This window comes from Scyliorhinus canicula, chromosome 4 (genome assembly GCF_902713615.1).
Source record: "Scyliorhinus canicula chromosome 4, sScyCan1.1, whole genome shotgun sequence".
NCBI classification, from domain to species: domain Eukaryota; kingdom Metazoa; phylum Chordata; class Chondrichthyes; order Carcharhiniformes; family Scyliorhinidae; genus Scyliorhinus; species Scyliorhinus canicula.
Window position 1 is genome coordinate 206521557 of NC_052149.1, and position 26818 is coordinate 206548374.

General features: G+C 49.2%; 1 protein-coding gene across 2 annotated transcripts in view; it reads right to left on the reverse strand.

Moving 5' to 3' along the window:
- LOC119965335 (solute carrier family 22 member 5-like) overlaps nucleotides 1-17801 on the reverse strand; it is a 90030-nt gene extending 72229 nt beyond the window's left edge. The window contains exons 1-2 of one of the 2 annotated variants that reach the window (XM_038795957.1): nucleotides 17369-17801; nucleotides 7918-8021 (exon numbers count right to left, since the gene is read on the reverse strand). In XM_038795957.1, the coding sequence (XP_038651885.1) occupies nucleotides 7918-8021; nucleotides 17369-17758 (494 nt within the window). In that variant the 5' untranslated portion in view covers nucleotides 17759-17801. The remainder of the gene's footprint in view (nucleotides 1-7917; nucleotides 8022-17368) is intronic. The other variant, XM_038795958.1, reaches the window with a different exon arrangement.
- Between the last annotated feature and the right edge of the window lie 9017 nt (nucleotides 17802-26818).

Sequence of the window (26818 nt, forward strand, 5' to 3'; positions counted from 1 at the left end):
ATGAGAGAGGATCTGATCGAGGTACATAAAATACTAAAAAGGATTGAAAACGTAAATGTAGACCAAATGTTCCTCCTTGTGGTGCAATCTAGAATGTGATATTACAGATATAGGTTGGTAGATTTAGAACTGAGATGAGGAGGAATTACTTCTTGCAGAGGATGGTTTATTTGTGGAACTCACTGCCTCATAGTACGGTGGAATCAACATCATTCAATGGTTTCATGAAGGAGATAAATATATTTCTGATAGAAAATGGGTTAAGGGGATATGGGGAACAGATGGGGAGGTGGATTGAGACTAGGAAGAGATCAGCCATGAGTTGATTGAATGGCAGAGCAGGCTCGAGGGGCTGAAATGCCCACTTCTGCTCCTACTTCCTATGCTGCTATGTCCCTATGCTCCTGACAGAGGATCAGCTGCGAGAGAGTGTTTGGTTTACACCCTGAGGGAAAGGATTTCCATTAAAAAATGCTCAGTGCCGGACTTCAGGTGGCGGCTATGAAGGTGTAAATCTCACATTTGGTGGCTCCCGCTCTGGTCGGACTTTTGGACCTTTTCCCCCGATTTTCAACTGGACTTGAACTGTAAAACTGAAGACAGAGGCAATTGTGTACTGAATTCCCACATCGGTGCATGGAGAGAAGGACTAGAAGTGCTCGTAAAGGCAGAAACAGAAAGACAGAGAAGGCTTGGGCTGAAGCTGCAGCAGGAGACAGCATGGCGGAGGACTGGACCTCTGGTTTGTCGACCCAGCGGTCAACGGAGCAGCTGGTGCAAGTTATTCAGGAAGGCTTTGCTAAGCAGAAACGGGACTGCTTGGACCCGATAAAAGAGTCAATTGAGCGGCTGGAGCTTAGATTGGACGCCCAGGATCGGGCGATCCTGAAGGTGGAGAAGGTGTTGGCTGAGCAGAAGGAACATCAAATTGCGGTCGAGTTGGAGGCAGGGGATGCTGAGAGACCAGCAGAAGAAGCTCCTGGAAAGGTGAAGGACCTAGAGAATAGGTCCCGCCGGCAGAACTTGAGAATCGTTAAGTTCCTGGAGGGGTCCGAAAGAGCGGACGCTGGGGCATACATCGCAGATATGTTTGAGAAGCTGCTGGGGGATGGGGAATTCTCCCAACCCTTGGAGGTGGACAGGGCTCACAGAGGACTTGCGAGGAAGCCGCGAACGGGAGACCCCCGAGGGCAATGGTGGTGAGATTCCACAGGTACTTGGATAAGGAGCGCATTCTACAGTGGGCCAAGCAGACACGGAGCTGTAAGTGGCACAATAGTATCCTGCGGGTCTACGAAGATCTGAATGTGGAGGTGGCTAGGAGAAGAGCAGGTTTCAACCAGATTAGGTCAATCCTTTTTAAGAAAAAGATGAAGTTCAGACTGTTGTATCCGGCCCATCTCTGGGTCACGACGAGGAACAGCACTTTTGTTTTGAGTCGCCTGAGGATGCACTGGACTTTGTGAAAAGGAAAGGACTGGCGGTGGACTGAGAACATTTGAACTTTGCTGCAGCGTTCATGTTTTTTGTTCTTTTAGTTTCTCTGTTCTTTATAAAAAAGTTTCTCAATTTTCGTTTTGTAGAAGCTGTTTGTAATGCCATCTGTATTGATTTGGGACCAGTGGCAGAGCTGAGTGAGTTAAGGTTTTCATTTTCACTGTTGGGGGATGGAGGTGTGCTTGTTTAGATTTTGCAGTCTTTCTGTCAGGCAATTGTGTGGGGATTGTTGGATGTTGGAGTATGTTCGTATGAGTGGGGGGTGGGGGTGGGGGGGGGGGGGGGGGCGGGGATGGGAACAATAGGTGGGAGACTATCCAGTGCCAGGGATGGGGTGGTATTAGTAAATGTGTACACGCCAAATTGGAATGATGTGGAGTTTATAAAGAGGATGCCGGGGAAGATACCGGACCTGGACTCGCACAGGTTGGTCATGGGAGGGGACTTCAACACAATTATTGACCGTGGCTTGGACCGGTCAAGCTCGAAAACGGGCAGGGCGCCAGCCCTGGGTTCATGGAGCAGATGAGGGGGTGGATCCATGGAGATTTGGGCAGCCGAGCGTGAAGGAGTTCTCCTTCTACTCACACGTGCATAAAGTGTACTCCCAGATCAAATTCTTCATTTTGAGCAGAGCATTATTGGCAGGGGTGGTGGACACGGGGTACTCGGCGATCACAATCTCACACCCTGCTCCGCACTGGGTTGACCTGCAGGTTAGTAAGGACTGCAACCAGCGCACGTACTGGAGGTTAGATGTGGGACTTTTGACTGACGAAAGGGTGTGCAAGCGGCTGAGGAAATGTATTCAGAACTACCTGCAGGTCAACGACACGGGGTAAATTTCAGCAGCGATGGTCTGGGAAGCACTGAAGGGAGTTTGAAAGAGGAACTTGAGGGGAGCTGATCTCGATACGGGCCCATAGGGAGAGGGTGGACAGGGCAGAGATGGACCGACTGGTTAAGGAGATACTACAGATCGATAGGAGGTATGCAGAGTCTACAGTAGCAGGGTTTTAAGGGAACGGCGGAGGTTACAGGCAGAATTTGGCTTGTTAACCACAGGGAGGGTGGTGGAGCAGCTGAGAAAGGTAAGGTCAGGTGATCTACGAGTATGGAGAGAAGGCCAGCAGAATGCTTGCACAACAGCTTAGACAGAGGGAGGCAGCCAGGGAGATAGGGAAAGTAAATGACGGAGATTCAGCAGGGTTGAATAAAGCATTTAGGGATTTCTACAGTAGGCTGTATAGATCGGAACTTATTGCGGGGGGCTGAATTTCCCAGAGGTGGACGGGGAGCTGGTAGAAGGGCTGAGAGCCCCAATAGGGTTGCAAGAGCTCATGGAGGGTCTGAAGGTCATGCAGTCAGGTAAATCCCCGGGGCCGGACGGGTACCCAGTGGAGTTTTATAAAACTTTATCTGGGATATTGGGGCCGGTGTAGATGAGGATGTTCAATGAGGCAAGGGAAGAACGGGTGCTGCCCCCGACGATGTCACAGGCATTGATTTCGCTGATTCTTAAGCGGGTCAAGGACCCAGAGCTGTGTCGGTCCTACAAGCCGATTTCCCTGTTGAATGTGGACGCCAAACTGCTGGCCAAAATGTTGTCCTCCAGGATTGAGGATTGTGTTCCGGACGTTATTGGGGAGGACCAGACGGGGTTTATTAAGGGTAGGCAGTTGGTGGCCAATGTATGTAAGAAGGCTGTTAAATGTGATCATGATGCCCCCGGAAGGTAGGGAGGTGGAGGTAGTGATCGCAATGGATGCAGAAAAGGCTTTTGATCGGGTAGAATGGGATTATCTGTGGGAGGTACTGGGACGGTTCGGGTATGGGTGGGGCTTTATTGACTGGGTCAGGTTGCTGTATCAGGCTCCTGTGGCAAGTGTACGGATGAATAGGACAACATCGGACTATTTTAGACTGCACCAGGGGACGAGACAGGGATTCCCCCTCTCCCCACTGTTCACGCTAGCTATAGAGCCGTTGGCAACTGCTCTGAGAGCCTCAAGGGGCTGGAAGGGGCTGGTCCGGGGGTGGGGGATTCTGGGGTAATTCGGACGTTTTCGGGGTATAAGCTAAATATGGGGAAAAGTGAGATGTTTGCTATCCAGGCGAGGGGACAGGAGAGGCGCTTGGGAGAGCTGCCGTTTAGATTAATAGGGGGAAGCTTCAGATACCTTGGCATTCAAGTGGCGTGGGAATGGGACCGGCTGCATAAATTAAATCTGGCCCGACTAGTAGACCAAATGAAGGAAGATTTTCGGAGATGGGACGTGCTCCCCTTGTCATTAGCTGGGAGGGTGCAGATGGTGAAGATGACGGTCCACCCGAGATTCAACCGGTCCACCCCATCTTTATTATGGGTCAACAAAGTGCTCACTGGCTTTGTTTGGGTGGGCAAGACCCCGCATGTAAGGAAGGTAATTTTGAGCAAAGTCGGGGAGAGGGCGGGCTGGAGCTGCCAAATTTTAGTAACTATTACTGGACGGCGAATATAGCCATGATCAAAAAGTGAGTGGTAGGGGAGGGGTCGGCATGGGAGCGTATGGAGGCGGCTTCATGAAAGGGCACCATTTTTGGGGCATTGGTAACTGCACCTCTGCCATTCCCGCTGGCACGGTACTCCACCAGCCCCGTGGTGGTGTCGGCCCTGAGAGTTTGGGGCAATGGACGAGACATGTGGGAGCAGAGGGAGCATCGGTCTGGTCCCCAATCTGTGATAATCACCAGTTTGCCCCGGGGAGTATGGACGGGGGGTTCCGGATATGGCGGAGAGCAAGGATTGAGAGGATGGGGGATATGGTTATAGAGGGGAGCTTTCCAAGTATGAGGGCACTGGACGAGAAGTTTTGGTTGGCGAGGGGAAACAAATTCAGGTATCTGCAGGTGCGGGACTTCCTACGTAAACAGGTGTCAACCTTCCCGCTCCTACCGCTAAGGGGGATTCAGGACAGGGTAGTTTCCAGAGGGTGGGTAGGAGTAAGGAACGTCTCGGACATTTATAAGGAGATTATGGGGTCGGAGGAGATGCAGACCGAGGAGCTGAAGTGCAAGTGGGAGGAGGAGCTGGGAGGTGAGATAGAGGATGGTCTATGGGCAGACGCGTTGAGTAGAGTCAACGCGTCCGCAACATGTGCCAGGCTCAGCCTGATACGCTTCAAGGTCGTTCACCGGACTCACATGACAGTGGCCCGGATGAGCAGATTCTTTGGGGTGGAAGACAGGTGTGTAAAATGTGCGGGAGGACCAGCGAACCATGTCCACATGTTCTGGGCATGTCCGAAGATTCGGGGATTTTGGCAGGGGTTTGCAGATGTCATGTCCACGGTGTTAAAAACAAGAGTGGCGCTGAGTACAGAGGTGGCGATTTCCGGGTGTCGGAAGACCCGGGAATCCAGGAGGAGAAAGAGGCAGACGTTCTGGCCTTTGCTTCCCTGGTAGCCCGGAGACGGATACTATTAGCTTGAAGGGACTCAAAGCCCCCGACGTCGGAGACCTGGCCATCGGACATGGCTAGCTTTCTCTGTTTGGAGAAAATCAGGTTCGCCTTGCGAGGGTCACTGTTAGGGTTCACCCGGAGGTGGCAGCCGTTCGTTGACTTCTTTGCGGAAAATTAATCGTCAGCAAAAGGGTGGGGAGTGGGTGGTGGTGGGGGGGGGGGGGGGGGGGGGGGGGGGGGTTGTCATAGAATTTACAGTGCAGAAGGAGGCCATTCGGCCCATCAAGTCTGCACCGGATCTTTGAAAGAGCAACCTACCCAAGCCCACATCTCCACCCTATCCCCATAACCCAGTAACCCTACCCAACCCTAGGGGAATTTAGCATGGCCAATACACTTAACCTGCGCATCTTTGGACTGTGGGAGGAAACCGGAGCACCCGGAGGAAACACGGGGAGAACGTGCAGATTCCGTACAGACAGTGAACCAAGCTGGGAATCGAACCTGGGCCCTGGAGCTGTGAAACAATTGTGCTAACCACCATGCTACCGTGCTGCCCACAAGTTCAGCTTAGAGTAGGGGGTTAATACAGGTGGGACCTGGAAGGGAGGGAGACGGTTTTGCACTATGTTTATAGTTTCATATACATTGTTTATTGTGTTGTTGTTATATCAAAATAATTCCTCAATAAAATGTTTATTAAAAAATAAAATGCTCAGTGCCTGCAGGAGACTGCAGCAACAACTGGAATATGTTTGCATAGACCATTGCCAGTCATTCTTCCATTGGACCTTTCAGCTACTTGTCAGGCATGAATCTCAAAGGTTATTTGTAAAAAAATTCTTTCTCCCACTGTTGCTATTATTCATTATCTATTCCTCGTTATTTATTATCTATTCCCAATTATCCCGAGTTAGAACTTGATACAACTGAGTGATTTGTTAGACCACTTAAGAAGAAAGACTGGTGCCAGAGGAAAACCAGACAAGGTAAGAGTGGCAGGGCTCCTTCCCTAAAGAATATTCATGAATTAGGCATGGTTTAATAATAATCTAACAGTTTCATGTTCACTGATAACAGCTTTTCATAGAATCCCTACAGTGCAGAAGGAGGCTATTCAGCCCATCCAATCTATACCAACCCTCCGAAAGAGCACTACCCAGGTTCAATCCCCCACCCACCCTATCCCCGTACCTAACCGGCACATTCCTGAACACGGAGAGGCAATTTAGCATGGCCAATCCACCTAACCTGCCCATCTTTGGACTGCAGGAGGAAACTGGAGCTCCTGGAGGAAACCCATTCAGATACGAGGAGAATCGGCAAACTCCACACAGTCACCCAAGGCTGGAATTGAACCTGGGTCCCTGGAGCTATGAGGCACCAGTGCTAACCACTGTGCCGCTACAATTCATTTCCATATACTTAAACCTTATTTCAAACTCCAGTATGGCGAGATTTGAACTCATGTTCAGTTGAATTCTTAGCGTATCGGTGTCTCGCGAGCCCCTTTGGGGATTTTGTTGCAAATTATTGGGCCACTGTAATCAGCATTTATGAGAATATTGGGCCATTGTGAATCAGCATTGCGGAAAACATGAGGATGTGTTCCTGCCTTATTTCCACCTGAACCTCATTCTACAACCCAGCATGAATTCCAACAGCAGATGGCATGACCGTGGATCTCTTGCTTTCCAACCCAAAAGGGGGGAACAAAACATTAAAAATGGAAAGATAAGAATGTTGGCCCAAACTGTTTTTTCCTTCTGGGAACCAATCCACTTTCCATCAATCCAATCTTCCGCTTTCTGATTTCCTGCTTTCAGACATCCAAAAACTGTGTCCTATCCAACCACAGCTGCCTCAGTATGAAGGGTGTGAGAAAGAGCAGATATTTAATTAAGCAGCATTGTTGCTCGACCTGACATTCACTGACAAAGTACTAGCGAGGGAAACAGAAAGGCAAAATCCCCATGCAGTGAGCCAGTGGCTGGTTTAGCTCACTGTGGGCTAAATCACTGGTTTTTAAAGCAGACCAAGCAGGCCAGCAGCATGGTTCGATTCCCGTACCAGCCTCCCCGGACAGGCGCCGGAATGTGGTGACTAGGGGCTTTTCACAGTAAATTCATTGAAGCCTACTCGTGACAATAAACGGTTTTCATTTTTCAGTTGCCATTGTGGCCAAATGGCCACCTAAGATGGCCTCCTGCAAAGGATGTTGGGAGAATTGGAGAAGTTTGAGGACAAGCAGACTGCAGCTCAAATAAACACTAAGAAATAAACTAATGCCCAGGTTCTAGCAAAACACAGGGAAAAGGACATATCCAGGCATCCCGGGGCCATAGGACTTGCATGTTAATTTGACCTATCTACCAGACACGACAGCGCCTGCCTTCCTCATTTGGAAAGGCTGAAATGGCCGGTAAGGATACGCCCAGCCATCAAGGTGGCGAACCTTGATTGGACTTGGTCGATCAGGGAGAATGGCCTCCTTCTGCACTGCAAATTCTATGATTCAATGATTTGATCTTTGGACTGTGGGAGGAAACCGGAGCAGCCGAAGGAAACCCACGCAGGCACCAGGAGAGTGCAGACTTCGCACAGACAGTCACCCGAGGTTAGAATTGAAACTGGGACGCTGGAGCTGTGAGGCAGCAGTGCTAACCACTGTATGAAGAGTCATCCGCAGTGGGCAAGTACCACAGATTTCCTTCCCTGAAGGACATCAGTAACCCTGATGGATTTTTGCAACACGGTCTCATTACACCTTTAATTCCATATGTTTATTGAATCCACATTTCACTTCTGGCATGGTGAGATTTGAACCCGGGTCCCCAGAGCATTACCCTGCATCTCTGGATTACTGATCCAGTGACAATACAACTAATCCACTGCTTCCACTTGGAAGAGGAGGAAGCAACTCTGGGACATGGTTTGAACATTCTTTCTGACAAAAGTTGATGAAGATAACAGCTCACCTGTCTGATAACTGCCCAGAAATAATGGAGCCAATCAGCACTCCGATAAAGAATACAGACATGGAAAATGGCCCTTTCCAGTCATTATCACACACCAAGTCCCACTGAAATACAAAGAGAAATGAAACACTCCTGACATGGGATCGAGGAACAATTACAGACAAGCCGTTTTACTGCACAGGACCCAAAAACAGGCAAAATAGGATATGAGGAAAAACCTATTTGCTTCATCAAGCCTGTGAATAGGTTAGTCTCAGCTCAGTGGCTGTATTTATACCTCTATCTCAGAAAACAGTTGGTTCAAATCCTATGCAGGGCCTTGAGCACAGTCTGAGCTGACATTTGCAGTTCAACTCAGTGCTGTGTTTAAGATGAGATCTGCCCTTGTGGATGGATGTAAAACAGTCCATTGGACACCCTGAAGAGGCATAGAACATTTTTTTCAGTCAATTAGTTTTCCTCAACAAACCTTACTAAACAGATTATCAAGTTGTCCATTTTATTGCTGTTTGTGGGATGCTGCCCTGACATTTATCTTGTTAGAATAATATTTACATTCCAAAGGTAATTCATTAGCAGGGCAGTGTTTCATGACAAACTAAGGGCATAACAAGATGTGTAAATGCAAGTTACAGACAATATACAATTGGTATTATTGTTGAATCTCCAAAATATATTGGGCGAGATTCTGCGTCGGCCGTGTGGTAAACCACTGTAGTGTATAATATGTGTATTGTGGTAAATGGCCACTGTATTATATGTAATGTGATAAACCACTGCCCAATGGCTCCGCCTCCCCTCGGGCCAGGTATAAAAGGTGGCTGGTCTCTGCCTCTGATCCAGTTTGGGATCAGAGGCCAGGAGGCTTTCTGTTTAGTTTATTAAAGCCTCAGTTACGTTCACTACCCGTTGCGTGTTGATTGATGGCATGTCAGGCTGATGCTGCAATCGGGAAACGCGATTGGGTGCAGAATCAGTTCTGATGATGGTTTCAGGCCAAATCGCAATTCTCCATTGTATCAACAGCAGCATCAATGTGTTCCAGAATGCACATACAATAATTTGCCTTCGGCATATTATTAGCGTGCCTGACTCAGTATTCTTTGAGGCCTACGCGATTCTCAGCATCCAATGGGCTGAAGTCCCGACAGCGAGGTTCACTTGTGCTTTTAAAAACGTGAAATTGGTGTCATGGCTGACGAGGGAGAGAGAAGAGGTCGGACACCCAGATGTGCAACTGTGGGCTGCCGGGCTGGACATTGGCTCGGGTGGGGGGGGCGGTGGGGGAACAGGCTGTATTGCCCGGGCAACCCCCAATGGGACTGGGGCAGAGTCTGTCATTGCCACGACTTGAAAGGCAGCCATCTCGCTGCGCACACCACTGGCCACCCACCATGGCTCTGCAGAGTGACACTGGCCGTATGGGTGTCACACCCCCCTCACCCACCCCTCCGCCATACTCACCCCACCCTCCACCCAATTGCCACCGCCGGAGCGGTTTCAGGTGGTCCACCCAAGGACAACGCCCACTGTAGCCCCTGTGGGAGCACCAGATGTGTGCCAAGAAGTGTACCACTGGCATGGGCAGTGCCAGCTGACAATATTCCTGGCAGCAGGAATGGCCACCAGGGCCAGAGGCCCCTATTGTGACAGGCACCGATGGGGAAGAAAGACATACAGGGGCAGAGTGCGCAGTACCAACTGGGGGACACCACGTCGCACATGTTTGGGCACAGGGGTACACATCATGCTAACATGTTGGCTTTTCATTCGACAATGAGTATTGGAATATAGCATTTCCAAGATTTTGCCTGCCTGAATATGATTGAACAAAATTCTAGAATGTCAACAACTGCTAAATTGGCTTTGTGAATTATTTATGTAGATCTATAAAGAACTGTAGGTCATAAAGAGGGGTGGCGGGCGGTGCAGTGAGTGTGTTAGAATCCCTTTATTTTAATTCTCTTATTTTTTATTATCCGTTTCTATTTACAAGGCTCAGGGGTGGGATTCTCCGGGTCGGGGAATCGCCGGGGGGGTGGGGGGGGGGGGTGAATCCTGCCCCGCCGCTCCGACGCCGGCTGCCGAATTCTCCGGTGCCAGTTTTCGGGCGGGGGCGGAGATCGTGCCACGCCGGTTGGGGGCTGTTGGCAGCGGCCCCCCCGGCAATTCTCTGGGCCCCGATGGGCCGAGCGGCCGCCCGTTTTGGCCAGTCCCACCGGCGTGAAATGGATATGGTCCATCCCGGCGGGACCTGGCTTGTCGACCATCTAGCGGGGTCCTCGGGGATCCGGGCCCCCACGGTGGCCCGGCCCGCGATCGTGGCCCATCTGCAGGCAGGTCTGTGCCGTGGGGGCACTATTTACCTCTGCGCCAGCCTCTGTAAGGTACCGCCATGGCCGTTGCGGAGAAGAAACCCTTGCGCATGCGCAGGAAACACGGCGACAGTTTTGCATATGCGCCAACGCACGCCGCTGGCATCGGCCCTTCGGCGCCGGTTGGCGCGGTGCCAACACCTCCAGCGCCGGCATAGCCCCCGGATGTGCAGATAATTCCGCAACATCCAGGCGGCCCGATGCCGGAGTGATTCGCGCCATTCTTGGCCACCCCGACAATTGCAGGCGAATCCCCCCCAGGTCTCTTATACTTTCTCAACCTGTCCTGGCCAATGATTTCTACACATTTAACCCCCCTATTCATCAGTTCCTGCATTCCCTTTTACATTTAACTCTTTGCTTGTATCAAGGAGACACATCCTGAGTGAGACACATCTAGAGTGGGATTGCAACTTACTTGGTAATTTGGTGCAGTGAGGTAATTCAGTGCAAAGTGTGAGGAGGTGCTTTTTAACCCTGGGAAGTAATTTTTCTTTTCATTGTCTAATTTATTTATTTTTATTTTGAAATTGTTGTTGTATAAGTTTACCTAAGGTTTAAGACATGGCAGGAGATCCCAGACCCGTGTCATGCTCCTCGTGTGCGATGTGGGAGCTCAGGGACACGTCCACTGTCCCTGGCTCTTTCACGTGCACGAAGTGTGTTCAGTTGCAGCTCTTGTTAGACCGCTTGACGGCTCTGGAGCTGCGGATGGACTCACTTTTGAGCATCCGCGATGCTGAGGAGGTCGTGGATAGCACGTTTAGCGAGTTGGTCACACCGCAGGTGAAAGTTACTGAGGGAGATAGAAAATGGGTGACCAAAAGAAAGAGCAAGAGTAGGAAGGCTGTGCAGGTGTCCCCTGCGGTCATCTCCCTGCAAAACAGATATACCGCTTTGGATACTTCTGAGGGAGATGGCTCACCAGGGGAAGGCAGCAGAGGCCAGGTTCATGGCACCGTGGCTGGCTCTGCTGCACAGCAGGGCAGGAAGAAAAATGGCAGGGCTATAGTGATAGAGGACTCGATCGTAAGGGGTCCCTGGTGCAAGGGTCAAGGATGTCTCGGAGCGGCTGCAGGACATTCTGGGGGGGGAGGGTGAACAGCCAGCTGTCGTGGTGCACATAGGCACCAACGATATAGGTAAAAAAAAGGGATGAGGTCCTACAAGCGGAATTCAGGGAGTTAGGAGTTAAACTAAAAAGTAGGACCTCAAAAGGTAGTAATCTCAGGATTGCTACCAGTGCCACGAGCTAGTCAGAGTAGGAATGTCAGGATAGATAGGATGAATGCGTGGCTCGAGAGATGGTGCAAGTGGGAGGGATTCAAATTCCTGGGGCATTGGGACCGGTTCTGGGGGAGGTGGGACCAGTACAAACCGGACGGTCTGCACCTGGGCAGGACTGGAACCGATGTCCTAGGGGGGGTGTTTTCTAGAGCTGTTGGGGAGGGTTTAAACCAGTGGTTCTCAACCGGGGTCCACATGGACCCTGGGGGTCCATGTAACATTACTGGGGGTCCACACAAAAAAAATACCGAATTGGGGGTCCACGGTGATATTTTAGTGGTCCATAGAGCAATTCTACTTCAGAACAATTGTTATTACTGAGAATCAAGTAGAAGAAAAAAATGTTTGTTTTCATGATGAATATTCACCTTTCTCTCTCTCTCTCTCTCTCTCACTGACAAAGGCCAAAGAGAGATTATAATCTATCTAATTTACCTTGAGGGCTGAAGGGGCTCAGAACCAAAAAGGTGCATTTGCTGTGTTTATTTTTGTGGTACTGTATTCTGAGAAAAAAAAATCCATACCGGTTGATGACAAATGGGTTTATTGTGCTTTAATGACAGTTGTTGTTGAAGATTGCCTGGGCTATTGTCCCCTAGGAACAGCCTAGGACCTTTAATGACAGAAGCAGCTTATTAAATACCCACGGTTGACCTGACGCTTATGCCACGTTTCTCCTTGACAAGTTTAATGAATAATTTAACACAGTAATCACTAGAAACTGTGTATATTTGATATGAATTGGTTATTTTTAGAGTAATTTAATTCAATTTAGTCAGTAAAAAGTTTTTTCATTACTTTTCATATTAGAATAAGTTTGGCAACGTACGAAAATACCGCTAATCCGTTTCCAACCCTCACGGTAAGGTAGATGGACTTTAGGATTAGTTTACCACGCATATAAGAAGCTTTTTTTTCTGTGGAATGGCTATGGGGGTCCACAAAAAAAGATTAAGAGGAAAAGGGGTCCATGGGTTAAAAAAGGTTGAGAACCCCTGGTTTAAACTAATGTGGCAGGGGGATGGGAACCGATGCAGGAAGTTGGAAGGTAGTAAAACAGGGACAGAAGCAAAAGGAAGTAAGGGGAAAAGTGCAAGGCAGAGAAGACATAGTCAAAAATCTAAAAGGGCGACAGTACAAGGTACAGTGACTGAGGGGAGCTCAGTGAATAGGCCCAGTAATAACAAAAGGAATAAAACTGGATATGTTAAGATTCAAAACAGAGGTAAAAAAAAACCCAACATAAGTGTACTTTACCTGAATGCTCGTAGTATTCGGAATAAAGTAAATGAGTTGATGGCACAAATCATCGTAAATGACTGATTTAGTGGCCATTACTGAAACATGGTTAAAGGATGGTCACGACTGGGAGTTAAATATCTGAGGGTATCAAACTATTCGAAAGGACAGAGTGGATGGTAAGGGAGGTGGTGTTGCTCTGTTATTTAAGGATGACATCCGGGCAATAGTAAGGGATGACATCGGTGCTATGGAGGATAAGGTTGAATCCATTTGGGTGGAAATCAGGAATAGTAAGGCGAAAAAGTCACTGATCGGAGTAGTCTATCGGCCACCAAATAGTAACGTTATGGTGGGGCAGGCAATAAACAAAGAAATAACTGATGCATGTAGAAAAGGTACAGCAGTTATCATGGGGGCTTTTAATCTACATGTCGATTGGTTTAACCAGGTCGGTCAAGGCAATCTTGAGGAGGAGTTTATAGAATGTATCCGCGATAGTTTCCTAGAACAGTATGTAATGGAACCTACGAGGGAACAAGCGGTCCTAGATCTTGTCCTGTGTAATGAGACAGGATTGATTCATGATCTCATAGTTAGGGATCCTCTCGGAAGGAGCGATCACAATATGGTGGAATTTAAAATACAGATGGAGGGTGAGAAAGTAAAATCAAATACTAGTGTTTTGTGTTTAAACAAAGGAGATTACAAGGGGATGAGAGAAGAACTAGCTAAGGTAGACTGGGAGCAAAGACTTTATGGTGGAACAGTTGAGGAACAGTGGAGAACCTTCCAAGCGATTTTTCACAGTGCTCAGCAAAGGTTTATACCAACAAAAAGGAAGGACGGTAGAAAGAGGGAAAATCGACCGTGGATATCTAAGGAAATAAGGGAGAGTATCAAATTGAAGGAAAAAGCAAATAAGTGGCAAAGATTGCTGGGAGATTAGAGGACTGGAAATCTTTAGGGGGCAACAGAAAGCTACTAAAAAAGCTATAAAGAAGAGTAAGATAGAGTATGAGAGTAAACTTGCTCAGAATATAAAAACAGACAGTAAAAGTTTTTACAAATATATAAAACAAAAAAGAGTGGCTAAGGTAAATATTGGTCCTTTAGAGGATGAGAAGGGAGTTTTAATAATGGGAAATGAGGAAATGGCTGAGGAACTGAACAGGTTTTTTGGGTCGGTCTTCACAGTGGAAGACACAAATAACATGCCAGCGACTGATAGAAATGAGGCTATGACAGGTGAGGGCCTTGAGACGATTGTTATCACAAAGGAGGTAGTGATGGGCAAGCTAATGGGGCTAAAGGTAGACAAGTCTCCTGGCCCTGATGGAATGCATCCCAGAGTGCTAAAAGAGATGGCTAGGGAAATTGGAGATGCACTAGTGATAATTTACCGAAATTCACTAGACTCTGGGGTGGTCCCGGTGGATTGGAAATGAGCAAATGTGACACCACTGTTTAAAAAAGGAGGTAGGCAGAAAGCAGGATACTATAGGCCAGTGAGCTTAACTTCGGTAGTAGGGAAGATGCTGGAATCTATCATCAAGGAAGAAATAGCGAGGCATCTGGATAGAAATTGTCCCATTGGGCAGACGCAGCATGGGTTCATAAAGGGCAGGTCATGCCTAACTAATTTAGTGGAATTTTTTGAGGACATTACCAGTGCAGTAGATAACGGGGAGCCAATGGATGTGGTATATCTGGATTTCCAGAAAGCCTTTGACAAGGTGCCACACAAAAGGTTGTTGCATAAGATAAAGATGCATGGCATTAAGGGTAAAGTAGTAGCATGGATAGTGGATTGGTTAATTAATAGAAAGCAAAGAGTGGGGATTAATGGGTGTTTCTCTGGTTGGCAATCAGTAGCTAGTGGTGTCCCTCAGGGATCCGTGTTGGGCCCACAATTGTTTACAATTTACATAGATGATTTGGAGTTGGGGACCAAGGGCAATGTGTCCAAGTTTGCAGATGACACTAAGATGAGTGGTAAAGCGAAAAGTACAGAGGATACTGGAAGTCGACAGAGGGATTTGGATAGGTTAAGTGAATGGGCTAGGGTCTGGCAGATGGAATACAATGTTGACAAATGCGAGGTTATCCATTTTGGTAGGAATAACAGCAAACGGGATTATTATTTAAACGATAAAATATTAAAGCATGCCGCTGTGCAGAGAGACTTAGGTGTGCTAGTGCATGAGTCACAGAAGGTTGGTTTACAGGTGATTAAGAAGGCAAATGGAATTTTGTCCTTCATTGCTAGAGGGATGGAGTTTAAGACTAGGGAGGTTATGTTGCAATTGTATAAGGTGTTAGTGAGGCCACACCTGGAGTATTGTGTTCAGTTTTGGTCTCCTTACTTGAGAAAGGACGTACTGGCACTGGAGGGTGTGCAGAGGAGATTCACTAGGTTAATCCCAGAGCTGGAGAGGTTGAGTAGACTGGGACTATACTCGTTGGAATTTAGAAGGATGAGGGGGGATCTTATAGAAACATTTAAAATTATGAAGGGAATAGATAGGATAGATGCGGGCAGGTTGTTTCCACTGGCGGGTGAAAGAAGAACTAGGGGACATAGCCTCAAAATAAGGGGAAGTAGATTTAGGACTGAGTTTAGGAGGAACTTCTTCACCCAAAGGGTTGTGAATCTATGGAATTCCTTGCCCAGTGAAGCAGTTGAGGCTCCTTCATTACATGTTTTTAAGGTAAAGATAGATAGTGTTTTGAAGAACAAAGGGATTAAGGGTTATGGTGTTCAGGCCGGAAAGTGGAGCGGAGTCCACAAAAGATCAGCCATGATCTCATTGAATGGCGGAGCAGGCTCGAGGGGCAAGATGGCCTACTCCTGCTCCTAGTTCTTATTTCCTCTCCTTCTACCAAAATATATTAGTTTGGAGTTCAGGGCATTAAATGACACCTATCATGTGTCTGTCTGTTACATCATCCTGTCTTTTTTCTCTTTCAATCTTTCACTATCCTCCTACCAGATGGCAGTTTTCCCCATGTGTCTGCTGCCATTGATCTTCTGGATGTTCGTGAGTTTGGAAGGTCCTGTCCACAGAGCCTGCTCTGGCAGTGCATCTTGTAGATAGTGCACACTGCTACAATTGTTCATCAGTGAATGTTTGAGGATGGGGTAGCAATCAAGCGGGCTGTTTTGTCCGGATAGTGTCAAGCTTAGTGTTGTTGGCTCTGCACTCATCCAGGCAAGTGGGACACTATTGCATTACACTCCTGCATTACACTCCTGACTTGTGCTTTGCAGATGGTGGGAGTTAAAAATTGAGTTATCACCACAGGATTTCGAGCCTCTGACCTGATAATAATAATAATATTTATTGTCACAAGTAGGCTCACATTAACACTGCAATGAAGTTACTGTGAAAAGCCCCTAGTCGCCACATTCCGGTGCCTGGTCGGGTACACGGAGGGAGAAGTCAGAATGTCCAATTCACCTAACAAGCACGTCTTTCAGGACTTGTGGGAGGAAACCAGAGCACCCTGAGGAAACCCACACGACACAAGGAGAATGTGCAGACTCCACACAGACATTGACCCAAGCCGGGATTCAAACCTGGGACCCTGGAGCTGCGATGCAACAGTGTTATCCACTGTGCTACCGTGCCGCCCATGCTGATCTTCTAGCCACAATGGTTGGTCCAGTTCAGTTCTTGGTGAATGGTAACTGTTACTCATGATTAATGGTCTTTTGAAATATCGTCAGGTGACCAACGCTCATTGAACTGCAGAATTGCCACCTTCAGGAGATGATGGATGGATCGGTGGAAGAGGAAAACCATAATGGAAGAAAACAGGAAATCCTCTGTCTCCAATAATTGACAGTAAAGTTTCAGAATGATCAAACTGCTTTTTTTTCCAGCTAAATGTTTTTTTGGATCTGCAAACCAGTATTTTCCAACTGGATTTCCTAGTATTTATAACTATGCCAAGCTGTTATGAAAACAACTGTTCACCACTACTCTTACTTCCAGTGATGTGGAGATGCCGATGTTGGACTGGGGTGAGCACAGTAAGAAGTCTTACAACACCAGGTTAAAGTCCAACAGGTTTGTTTCAAACACGAGCTTTCCGAGAGCAGCTCCTTCCTCAGGTGAGCTAGGTGCTCAGGTGAGGAAGGAGCAGGGCTCCGAAAGCTCGTGTTTGAAACAAACCTGTTGGACTTTAACCTGGTGTTGTAAGACTTCTTACTGTGCTTACTTCCAGTACCTTTGCATCCCTCCTATTTATTCCACAGGTTTTAATTTGCTGGACAAACCATGATTGATGACAGAGGAGGAAGCAATTAAAAATGCGAGTTCAAATTCAAATCTCTAATGCTCAGGAGTAACCAAAACACTAAAGTTAAATATTAAAATGTATCTGGTTCCAGGCTATGCAAGATAACGATCCAGGTCTCTTTATCTGATCATTTTGAATTAAAAGGCACCTGCATCTTTAAAAAAAAATCTAAATCAGTTACCCTCACAATCTATTCTCAGACTGACTATTGCCAATGTAATAACTGTATTCCTTCAGCCACTTACCTCGCTGACGATGGTGGAGATGTACTGATCCTTACTGTACTCCCAACCATCCAAACAGGGCTCCTGTTCCACCTCAGACATATTGATGGAATCTGGGTCGGCAAACGTCGCTGAAAGATTCCTGATCACATCCAACCGGTACCGTCTGCACTGGCTGTGCTGGAGTTTGCCTCTTTCTTGTTCCAGAGGGATAGTCCGATTCAGCCACGCTTCACTCAGATTGAGATTCCCGGGAATTAAACAGCGATGTTCCGGAACATCCCCGACAAAAACTATGGACAATCCGCAGAAACCGGTTGGAAAGACGATGAGGCTCAAAAGGAAGAAGATAATTTTCTGGAAGGGTCCCCATTCTCCCAGGAAAGCGGTGATTTCATCGTAATCCCGCATGTTAGTGAGAGCGGGAGGACTGAGAGCGACTGACTGACTTCCCTCAAACTGCAGCAATTTACCTTTGGGGGAGGGGGAAGGGGCTATTTCAAAAGCTGCTTCAATCTCAATCGTGTCCACCTGCAAATATTAGTCTGTTTGCATTAACGTGAACTCCGCCCCCACTGTCCTCTTAATAGACTAAAATACACCCACGGTCCTCTTAAAGGGATTCCTTTAATGTAAACAACTTGCTCGTCAGCACTGAATTGTTCTGATTCCTATTCGGCTGGAAAAACAGTCTTCTTTGAAGTTACAATCAAATAAGTTTTGCAAAGTCTAATTACAAATTGATTACAGACATAGGAGGACACGTTACTTTTAAGAATCGTGATGAAGGTTGTGTGTGTGGGAGGGGGGGAGGGGTTATATTGGAGGCAGCCCGGCTATTCTAACATTAAATCTGCAATGCCCAGTATATTTTACTCTGAAATTTAGGGAAGAACCCAATCTAATTCCTTTTAAAAATCACCCCCTCATAAAGGTAGCAATTTCCAGGTCATTAATCAGTGATCTGACATATGAGCACAGTCCATGTTTTGGATGTCAACCCTTTCGTCTACCACCATTTCTATTCCCGCTTCCTTCAGAACCCTGAGAAGCAAGCTGTCCGGACTCAGCAATTTATTTATTCCTGGGATGAGTGCTCTGTCCTGTACTTCCTGCCTATCAATTTACACATGCTTCTCCTGGTGTGCTATCAGTGCCTTCACAGCAAACGCCGATACAAAATACTAATTAAAATTCCAGCTTTGTCCTGTACCTCTAAGCATATATCACCTTGTTGTTCCTATGAGGTCTCACCTCACCTCTTATTATTCTCTCACTACAGGTATTTAGATGCTGGCCACACATCTTGGGTTATCCTTTATGTTAATTGCCATTCTATTCTCATATTCTCTCTTTGCTAGTCTTATTTTCTTCTTCCCTTCCCCTTTCAATTCTATTTGACCTGATTTTCACTTGAAGAATTCCCATCTGAAGGGATGTTCTCTTTGATACCAGCCACCAGTCACAGGCGAGTGTCGGGAGAGCCTTTTGAGCAAAGAGATGGGTGAACATTTTATTTTGAAGTTGTGACCTCAAACCTGTGATAGCACCCACTTTTGCCAACCGGCTGACCTTTGGGACCCACGCTGGCTGATCTTCGTGACCCACACCAACCGACCTTTGTGACACCCGCCACGTTCTCTTGCGTTTAATGCAAAACTGGTGTCTGCTCGGTCCTCACAATTTCACACCAATCAGAGTCACAGGAGGAGGGCAATGTGTATAACAGGTGCAGAATTCAACAAGTTCCATTGTGCCGTCTTCATCTTCGTGAGAACAGAAAATCCAACCTCGTACACGTAGGTCGTCGTGAAGAGCAATAGCAGCAAAACTCTTGTTTTACTCAGCACTGGATACTCCTGGGAGATGCTACGCCAGAATGCTGACAGCCTCAGCATTTCTTTTTTTAATATGCTACCACAGGTCAGGTACAGTAGTGCCTTTTCATTTGCAGTCAGCTGTAAGCTAATAACTGACTCAGGTCTCAACCTGAAAAGGAAATTTTCAGCTACCACTTCGCTCCATAACCCTCCCGATCACCCCCTGTGACACACCCATGGGTCACGACACACACTTTGAAAAACCCTGCACTGATGTCTACATTAGAGAGCTTACACTGAAGTGGACTCCAATGCAAAGCACTATGACAAAGTCTCTCATCACTGACCCCATTCAAGGTCCTGGCTGGGGCATCGTTGGGGACCCTGTGAAGTTAAAACTCTGATCCACTGCATACATTCAATGCCCGATCGCCTAACACTTGGATTGGGGAGGGTGCGATTGGTCAGGGGTGGCTTGGGGGGGGAGGGGGGGGAGGATTGGTTGAGGATTAGGTACCATTGAGACTCCCTAGGGTCAACAGAATCATTTGGGAGGAGTTGCGAGGAACATCTGTGGGGAAGTGGCTATTGTGTTAAAGGAGAGGGAGTGAAGCTTAGTGGAGAGGTGTTCACCAAGGGTGAAGTGCATTGGTGGATGTCCCAGAAGGGTTGAAGGTCATTGCACTATTAGGAATCCTCATTGCTCACTTTGATGTTCTCTTCCTTTCAGTTTCTGGAGAATCTTGAAGTCAGTCGCGTTCGCCATTCAGTTGATTCCGATCGAGCAGTAGCAGCAGCAACATCGACGTGCCTCTGCATGCGGCTAGGGACAGCGGCTTGCAATTGAGGGGGAGGCCAGACCCATGGCTTTTCCAGGAGCAGAACCACAGATGGAGGAGCCTTGAAGGCAACATTATCGGCAAAGGGTCTTCCAATGTCAAACTTCCACAGATGCCAGAGCTGTAGTGCCGGAGGAAACTGTGTCTGTCCAGGCAGATGGTGGACCACCTTTGCCAGGTTATGCAAGAGCTGAAACCATATGGGCTGTGAAGTCATCCATTGCCTGTGGCCCATAAAGTCACTGACACTCTGAACATCTGTGCCAGCGGCTTATTTCAGGGCCTCTGCGGCATCTCCCAGTCAGCCATGGTGGTCACAGATGTAATATTCGCTTGGGCACACATATACATCAATTTGGACCGGGACCGGACAAGCCAGGACATCAGGGACATGGCCATTTGACGGGCAAGCCCCAGATGCAGGGCATCATTGTCTGCACCCATTTGCTTCTGCAGCCTCCATGGTTGCATGCAGCTCCATTCATGAACCAAAACGGACACCACTCCCTCAATGTTCAGATCACCTGTAACCACGCTATGCGCATCATGCATGTGTGTGGCCATTTCCAGGGGAGTGTCCATGATAGTTACATCTTGCAGGGCTCGTTGATCCCAGCCATTTTTGAGGTAAAGCAGTGGCTGGAGAGCTGGCTCCTCAGGGAGAAATGTTACCCATTCAGGTGGTGTTTACTGATGTCAGTTTGTAGGCCACAAGCACCTGCTGAGACTTGCTATAACAAGGCTCATGTGTCAATACATGTGCTGATTGAGCAGGCAACTGGACTGATCAAGATGCACTTCCGGTGCTTGAATCAGTCTGGGAAGCCGTCCAAGACAACCCCCAAAGGATGTCACGCATCATAGTGGTCTGCTACACTGTACACACACTGTCCAGAGGGGAGAGGGGTCTCACGGTAGCATGGTGGTTAGCATCAATGCTTCACAGCTCCAGTGGTCCCAGGTTCGATGTCCCGGCTGGGTCACTGTCTGTATGGAGTCTGCACGTCCTCCCCGTTTGTGCGTGGGTTTCCTCCGGGTGCTCCGGTTTCCTCCCACAGTCCAAAGATGTGCGGGTTAGGTGGATTGGCCATGCTAAATTGCCCGTAGTGTAAGGTTAATGGGGGGATTGTTGGGTTACGGGTATACGGGTTACGTGGGTTTAAGTAGGGTGATCATTGCTCGGCACAACATCGAGGGCCGAAGGGCCTGTTCTGTGCTGTACTGTTCTATGTTCTATGAGAGCTGCTGGACCTCTATCTTTTGAAGGTGGTACCTACATGGCGGGGGGGGGGGGGGGGGGGGGGGGGTGGGGGGGGAATCTGTGATTGCCGCAGATGGGGGCCATAAGGGACAATTTGGTTATTCCGAAGTGCTGTCTCAACTGGGTACACCTTCTCAGCGTGGCCGCTACCACTGGGCTCGTTGTGTACCTTGTTGAGGGGGATGGGAGTGCTACTGTGGCCAGGGCCCAGAGGGTTGTTCCTTTACAGGATGCCTCCTCCATTTGTACCCAATCTGTGTCGGGTTCTTGTACCCATCCCCTAACTTTTTCTATCGTTGCTGCCCAATGGTAGTATTGTAGGTTTGATAAGGCCAAGCCCTCTTTGATTTTCCTTCTTTGCAGCGTCTGTTTGGTAATTCTCGGGTTCTTACCCCCAACACAAACGCCATGATTAGACTGTCTACGTTTTGGAAAAAGGCCTTGAGGATGAAGATCGGAATGGATCTAAATAGTAAGCGGGACCTTGGCAGGACGTTCATCTTGATCATCTGCACTCTCCACGCCAGAGAGAGTGGGAGTGAGCCCCACCTTTGAAGGTCTCTTCTTACTTCTTCGACAAAGCTGGTCAGGTTCCACTTGTGTATCTGTGTCCAGTCTTTGGCTATCTGGATCCCCAGGTAGCGGAATCTGTTCTGGGCTATTTTAAACGGGAGCCCCTCCAGCTCTCTCCCTCCCCCGTTTGGGTTCACTGGGAATGTCTCGCTTTTGCCCAGGTTAAGTTTGTAGCCCGAGAAGGTTCCAAACTCTTTCAGTATTTGCAGTATTGCCTTCAGTCCCTCCTGTGGCTTCGAGACATAGAGGAGCAGGTGATCTGCATAGAGTGAGACTCTGTGCTCTCTGTTTCCTCTCCGGATTCCCTTCCAGCTTTTCACGTCCCGCAGGGCTATCGCCAGGGGTTTGATCGCTAGCGCGAACAAGAGTGGGGACAGGGGGTAGCCCTGTCTTGTTCCTCTCTGCAGCTGGAAGTATTTAGAGCTGGTGGTGTTAGTTCGGATGCTCGCTTTGGGAGCGTTGTACAGGAGCGACACCCAGGCAGTGAACCCTGTTCTTAGCCCAAACCGTTCCAGTACCTCGAGGAGGTATTTCCATTCGACTCTGTCGAAGGCCTTTTCTGCGTCCAGGGAGACAATCACTTCTGGTGTTCTCTCCCCAGAAGGGGTCATTATTACATTCAGCAGCCACCTGATGTTCTCTGTGAGCTGCCTACCCTTGACAAAGCCTGTTTGGCTCTCTGCGACCACCTCTGGTACACAGCCGTCCAGCCTTTTGGCCAGGACCTTTGCGAGTATTTTCGCATCCACGGTCAGCAGTGAAATCAGTATGATCCACATTCCGTCTGGTCTTTATCTTTTTTGGGTATCAGTGAAATTGTGGCCTGCGCTAGCGTGGGGGGCAGGGTGCCCCCTGCCAGTGAGTCCGCGAACATATCCCTTAAGTGTGGGGCCAGGACTGATGCAAATTTTTTGTAGAAGTCCACCGGGAACCCGTCGGGTCCCGGTGCCTTCCCCGCCTGCATGGAGCTGATGCTCTCCATGATTTCTCCCAGGTCTATTGGTGCTTCCAGCTCTCCCCATCTGTCTTCCCCCACAACTGGTAGTTCCAGTCCGTCTAGGAACTGTTTCATCCCCGCGCCCCCATTGGGGGCTCGGAGGCGTACAGTCCCCGGTAGAAGGTAGAATGCCCGATTGACCTCCTTTGGTTCTGTTACCAGTCTGCCTCTGCTATCCTTTACCTGCGCTATTTCCCTTGTGGCTGCCTGCTTTCTCAGCTGGTGAGCCAAAAGGCAGCCAGCCATGTCTCCATGTTCGTAGAAGGTCCCCCATGTCTGGCGGAGCTGGTACATTGCTTTCCGAGTGGGTAGCAGGTTAAAGTCCATTTGCAGCTTTTTTCTCTCCGCCAGCAGCTCGATGGCCGGGGCCTCGGAGTATTTTCTGTCGACCTCCAAGATGGAGTCCACCAGTTGTTGCCTGGCCACCCTCTCTTCCCTATCTCTGCTTGCCTTGTAGGCTATGATCTCTCCTCTAATCACGGCCTTCAGTGCCTCCCAGAACATGGAGGGTGAGACCTCCCCGTTTTGGTTGTTACTAACGTAGTCGCCTATGGCCCGCGATGTTTTCTGACAGAAGGGCTTGTCGGCCAGGAGGTCCATGTCCAGCCTCCATGTGGGGTGCTGGTCCCGGCCTCTCTCTAACCTCACATCCATGTAGTGTGGAGCGTGGTCAGAGATAACAATTGCGGAGTACTCCATTCCCGTGATCCGTGGAAGCAACAATTTCCTCACTGCAAAGAAGTCGATACGGATGTATACCTTGTGTGAAGTATGAAAATTCCTTCTCTCCCGGATGCAGGAACCTCCATGGGTCCATTGCCCCCATCTGTTCCATAAATGCTCCTAGTTCCCTCGCCATGCCAGTGTTTTTCCCTGCTCTGGGGTTTGACCGGTCGGTCAGTGGGGCCTGTACACAGTTGAAGTCGCCCCCATGATCGGTGTGATGGCCACGGTCGCCGCTCTCGCCATGAGGTCGGACCCCAGGGCTCCAGGGTTTCCTTTTGTTCAGAGGGCACCCAACATGGCCACCAGCTATGTGTACGCCACGTGGCTGCGTCCCTGCACTCCAGCCTCTCCCTTCGCCCTGAAGCCCTCTCAAGTGGCTGTTTGTGGCACCATCTTGGTTACTCGCACTGCGCCATGCCTTCCGAGGCCTGTGTTTGTGCTGCTTATCTGCCTCACCCCTCTCTTTGCTTCTGTTTTGTTCTGCGCTCTCCCCCCAACTCCGTTTCCCCCCCCCCCCTTAGTTCCTGTTCCTCTGTCTACCCCTTGTGTTCGTCCCCCCCTTTTGCCCTGTCCCCCCCTTCTCTTTATGCCGGGCGCTCCCTCTCCCCTGAGAGGCGCGCTGTGGCCCTCCTTTCTTCCTGCCTTCCCGTGTTAGCCCTCCTCGCTAGCACCGTGGCCCCCCTCCCAGTACTTGCCCTGCTCTGGTCCTATTTTACGTTCCTTTTGCTAGCCCTTGTCTCGCCCTCCTGTCTGCCTTTCTCACCCTCATTCACCTTGCTTCGCACCCACCCCCATTGCATTGAGAGATGGAACGAGCCCGGGAACGAGTTAGCACAGTCCCGCACAGTGCACCAAACACGCGTGTGCAGTTCGTGATCGTATTGTCTCTGTTTGCTGTCTGCCATCTGCTTTTTGTTCCGATTCTTCCTTTCTTTTCCATCCCCGTCGCTTTCATGATGGCCGTTGCTCTAACAAACTCCTCCGCCTCTGCTGGGGTGTTAAAAACAGTTCCTTCCCCTGAAATATTACCCAGAGTTTGCCGGGAATAGCGTCCCAAATTTCACATTACTTTTGTAGAGTGCTGATTTGGCCCTGTTGAATTCAGCCCTTTTTTTGGCCAGCTCCGCCCCAATGTACTGGTACACCCTTATGGTCTTCCCTTCCCACGTGCTCCATTTCGCCTGCCGGGCCCACTTTAGGATTTTTCCCCTGTCTTGGAACCTGCGCAGCTTCACGATAATCACTCTGGGCTGCTCCCCGGCTTTAGGCCTGGGTCGGAGCGACCTGTGCACCCTGTCGATTTCTGGGGGATTTGGAAATTTCTCCCTTCCTACTAGCTTGCCCAGCATTTGGGTCACGTAGCCTGTTGGGTCTCTGCCCTCCATCTCCTCTGGCAGATCCACTATTTTAACATTCTGCTGTCTGGACCTATTTTCCTGGTCCTCCACTTTCCCTCTTAGGCTCCCCGGGGTCGTTACCAGCCTTTTCACCTCGGTTTCCTGAGTTACCATCCTGTCGCTCTGGTCCAAGGCGGCCCTCTCCAACTCCTGAATCATTTTCTCCTGCGCCTCCACCTTCCTTGCCAGGCCGTTAATGGTTCGCTGCATTTTGTCCGTTGTCTCCGCCGCATCTCCTTCATCGTCGTGAGGAGCTCCGTCCTGAGTGCCTCCCTCATGGCGCTTATCTCTGTTTTTATCTCCTCCTTTATGGCGTTTATTTCTGTTTTCAGCACGTTTCTCCATTCCTCCCCCTGTGCCCGGTGGGGGGGGGGGGGGGGGGGGGAAGAGGATGGTCGCTGCGTCCTGTTCCTGCTCCGCTGCTTCGCTCACCAGCTTTTCTGCTTCCTGGTTCGCCTGAACCTCCGCCTCGCCCCATGGGGTTGTCTGCCTGCGCGGCTGCGCGGCCGCAGATCCTGCTTTTTTCCTTCACCTTTGCTGCTGCTCCTTCTTACATCTTACCGTCCCCATCCGATTTATTATTTGCAGGCATATTTCTGTTATGTGCCTTTCTCTTTTTTGTTCCTGGGTTTTGGTGCGAAAAATAAATTCTTTTTCTTGTTCCCCCCAGAGGATAAAAAAACCCAAGGGTATTTTCTCCTTTTAAGAACTATTTTTTTTCTAAAAATGATTTTTTTTTTTTTCTTTTGAAAGTTTTTATAAGCTTTTTTCAAAATTTTCAGGGGAGCAACAAGAAAGGTTGAATTAAAAAAATTATTTTGTTTTTGTGTTATCCTCTCTGCGCTCCGACTTTCAGGCATTTTCTGAGCGATCCCCACTCCTCCTCCACGAGCAGCTCACCGTGACAAGTCTCTCCTCTTTTTTTTTTTTCCCTCTTCAGCTCCGTGGAACGGAGCTTTAGTGCCTGGGCAGGGCCGATTTCGCGGGACTTTAAATTTAAAAAAAAATAACTCACTGGGAAAACCTCCGAAAAAAGTTGCGATCTTGTGGATGTGCGGGAGTGTCTTTGCTGCGGCCGCTCCGTTTGTGATCGCCACCGGAAGTCACCAATTCACACCTCTTTAACCTGGGGTTACCCCTATCTCTGGAGTTTGGTTAGGATTTTGGTGCTGGCTCCCTGGCAGCCATTCCCCCCAACTGGATCTGGAACATGTCCTGGGCTGGCATTTATATGGAACGCCCATTGATTTCAGAGTTTAAGGGCGCGATTCTCCGCAAATGCGGAGAGTCGTAAAGACTGCCGTGAAACCGGCCGTGTTTCACAGCAGCCTTAACGCCCGTTCCCGGGACCCGATTCACCCCCCCCCCCGGTCGGGCTAGCATCGCGGCCCCGCGAAGAACGGCAGCGCGGGCTTAGCGAACGTTCGCTAAACCCGGCCGCCAAGACTCATGGCGGCTGACGCGCACGATGACGTCAGCCGCACATGCGCGGGTTGGACAACTCCAACCCGCGCATGCGCGGATGACGTCATCGCGCATTTGCGTCAGACCCGCGCATGCGCGGTCCGTAATGCCCCTCAGCTGCCCCGCGGACTGATCCTGTGGGGCGGCGGAGGGAGAAAGAGTGCGCGGGGTAAGTACCCGCTGCCCACGATCGGTGCCCACCGATCGCGGGCCCATGCCACCCTTGGCACGGCCGTGGTGCGTGGTGGCATGGTTGTGCAGAACGGCACTTTGGCGCCGTTTTCACAAACTTGTATAGCAGGTGTATTCAAATTCGTGAAAACGGCCGTAAAGGCCTTGGAAATCGGCCCATCGGCCAGGGGAGAATCGCTGCTCGCCGTAAAAAAATGGCGAG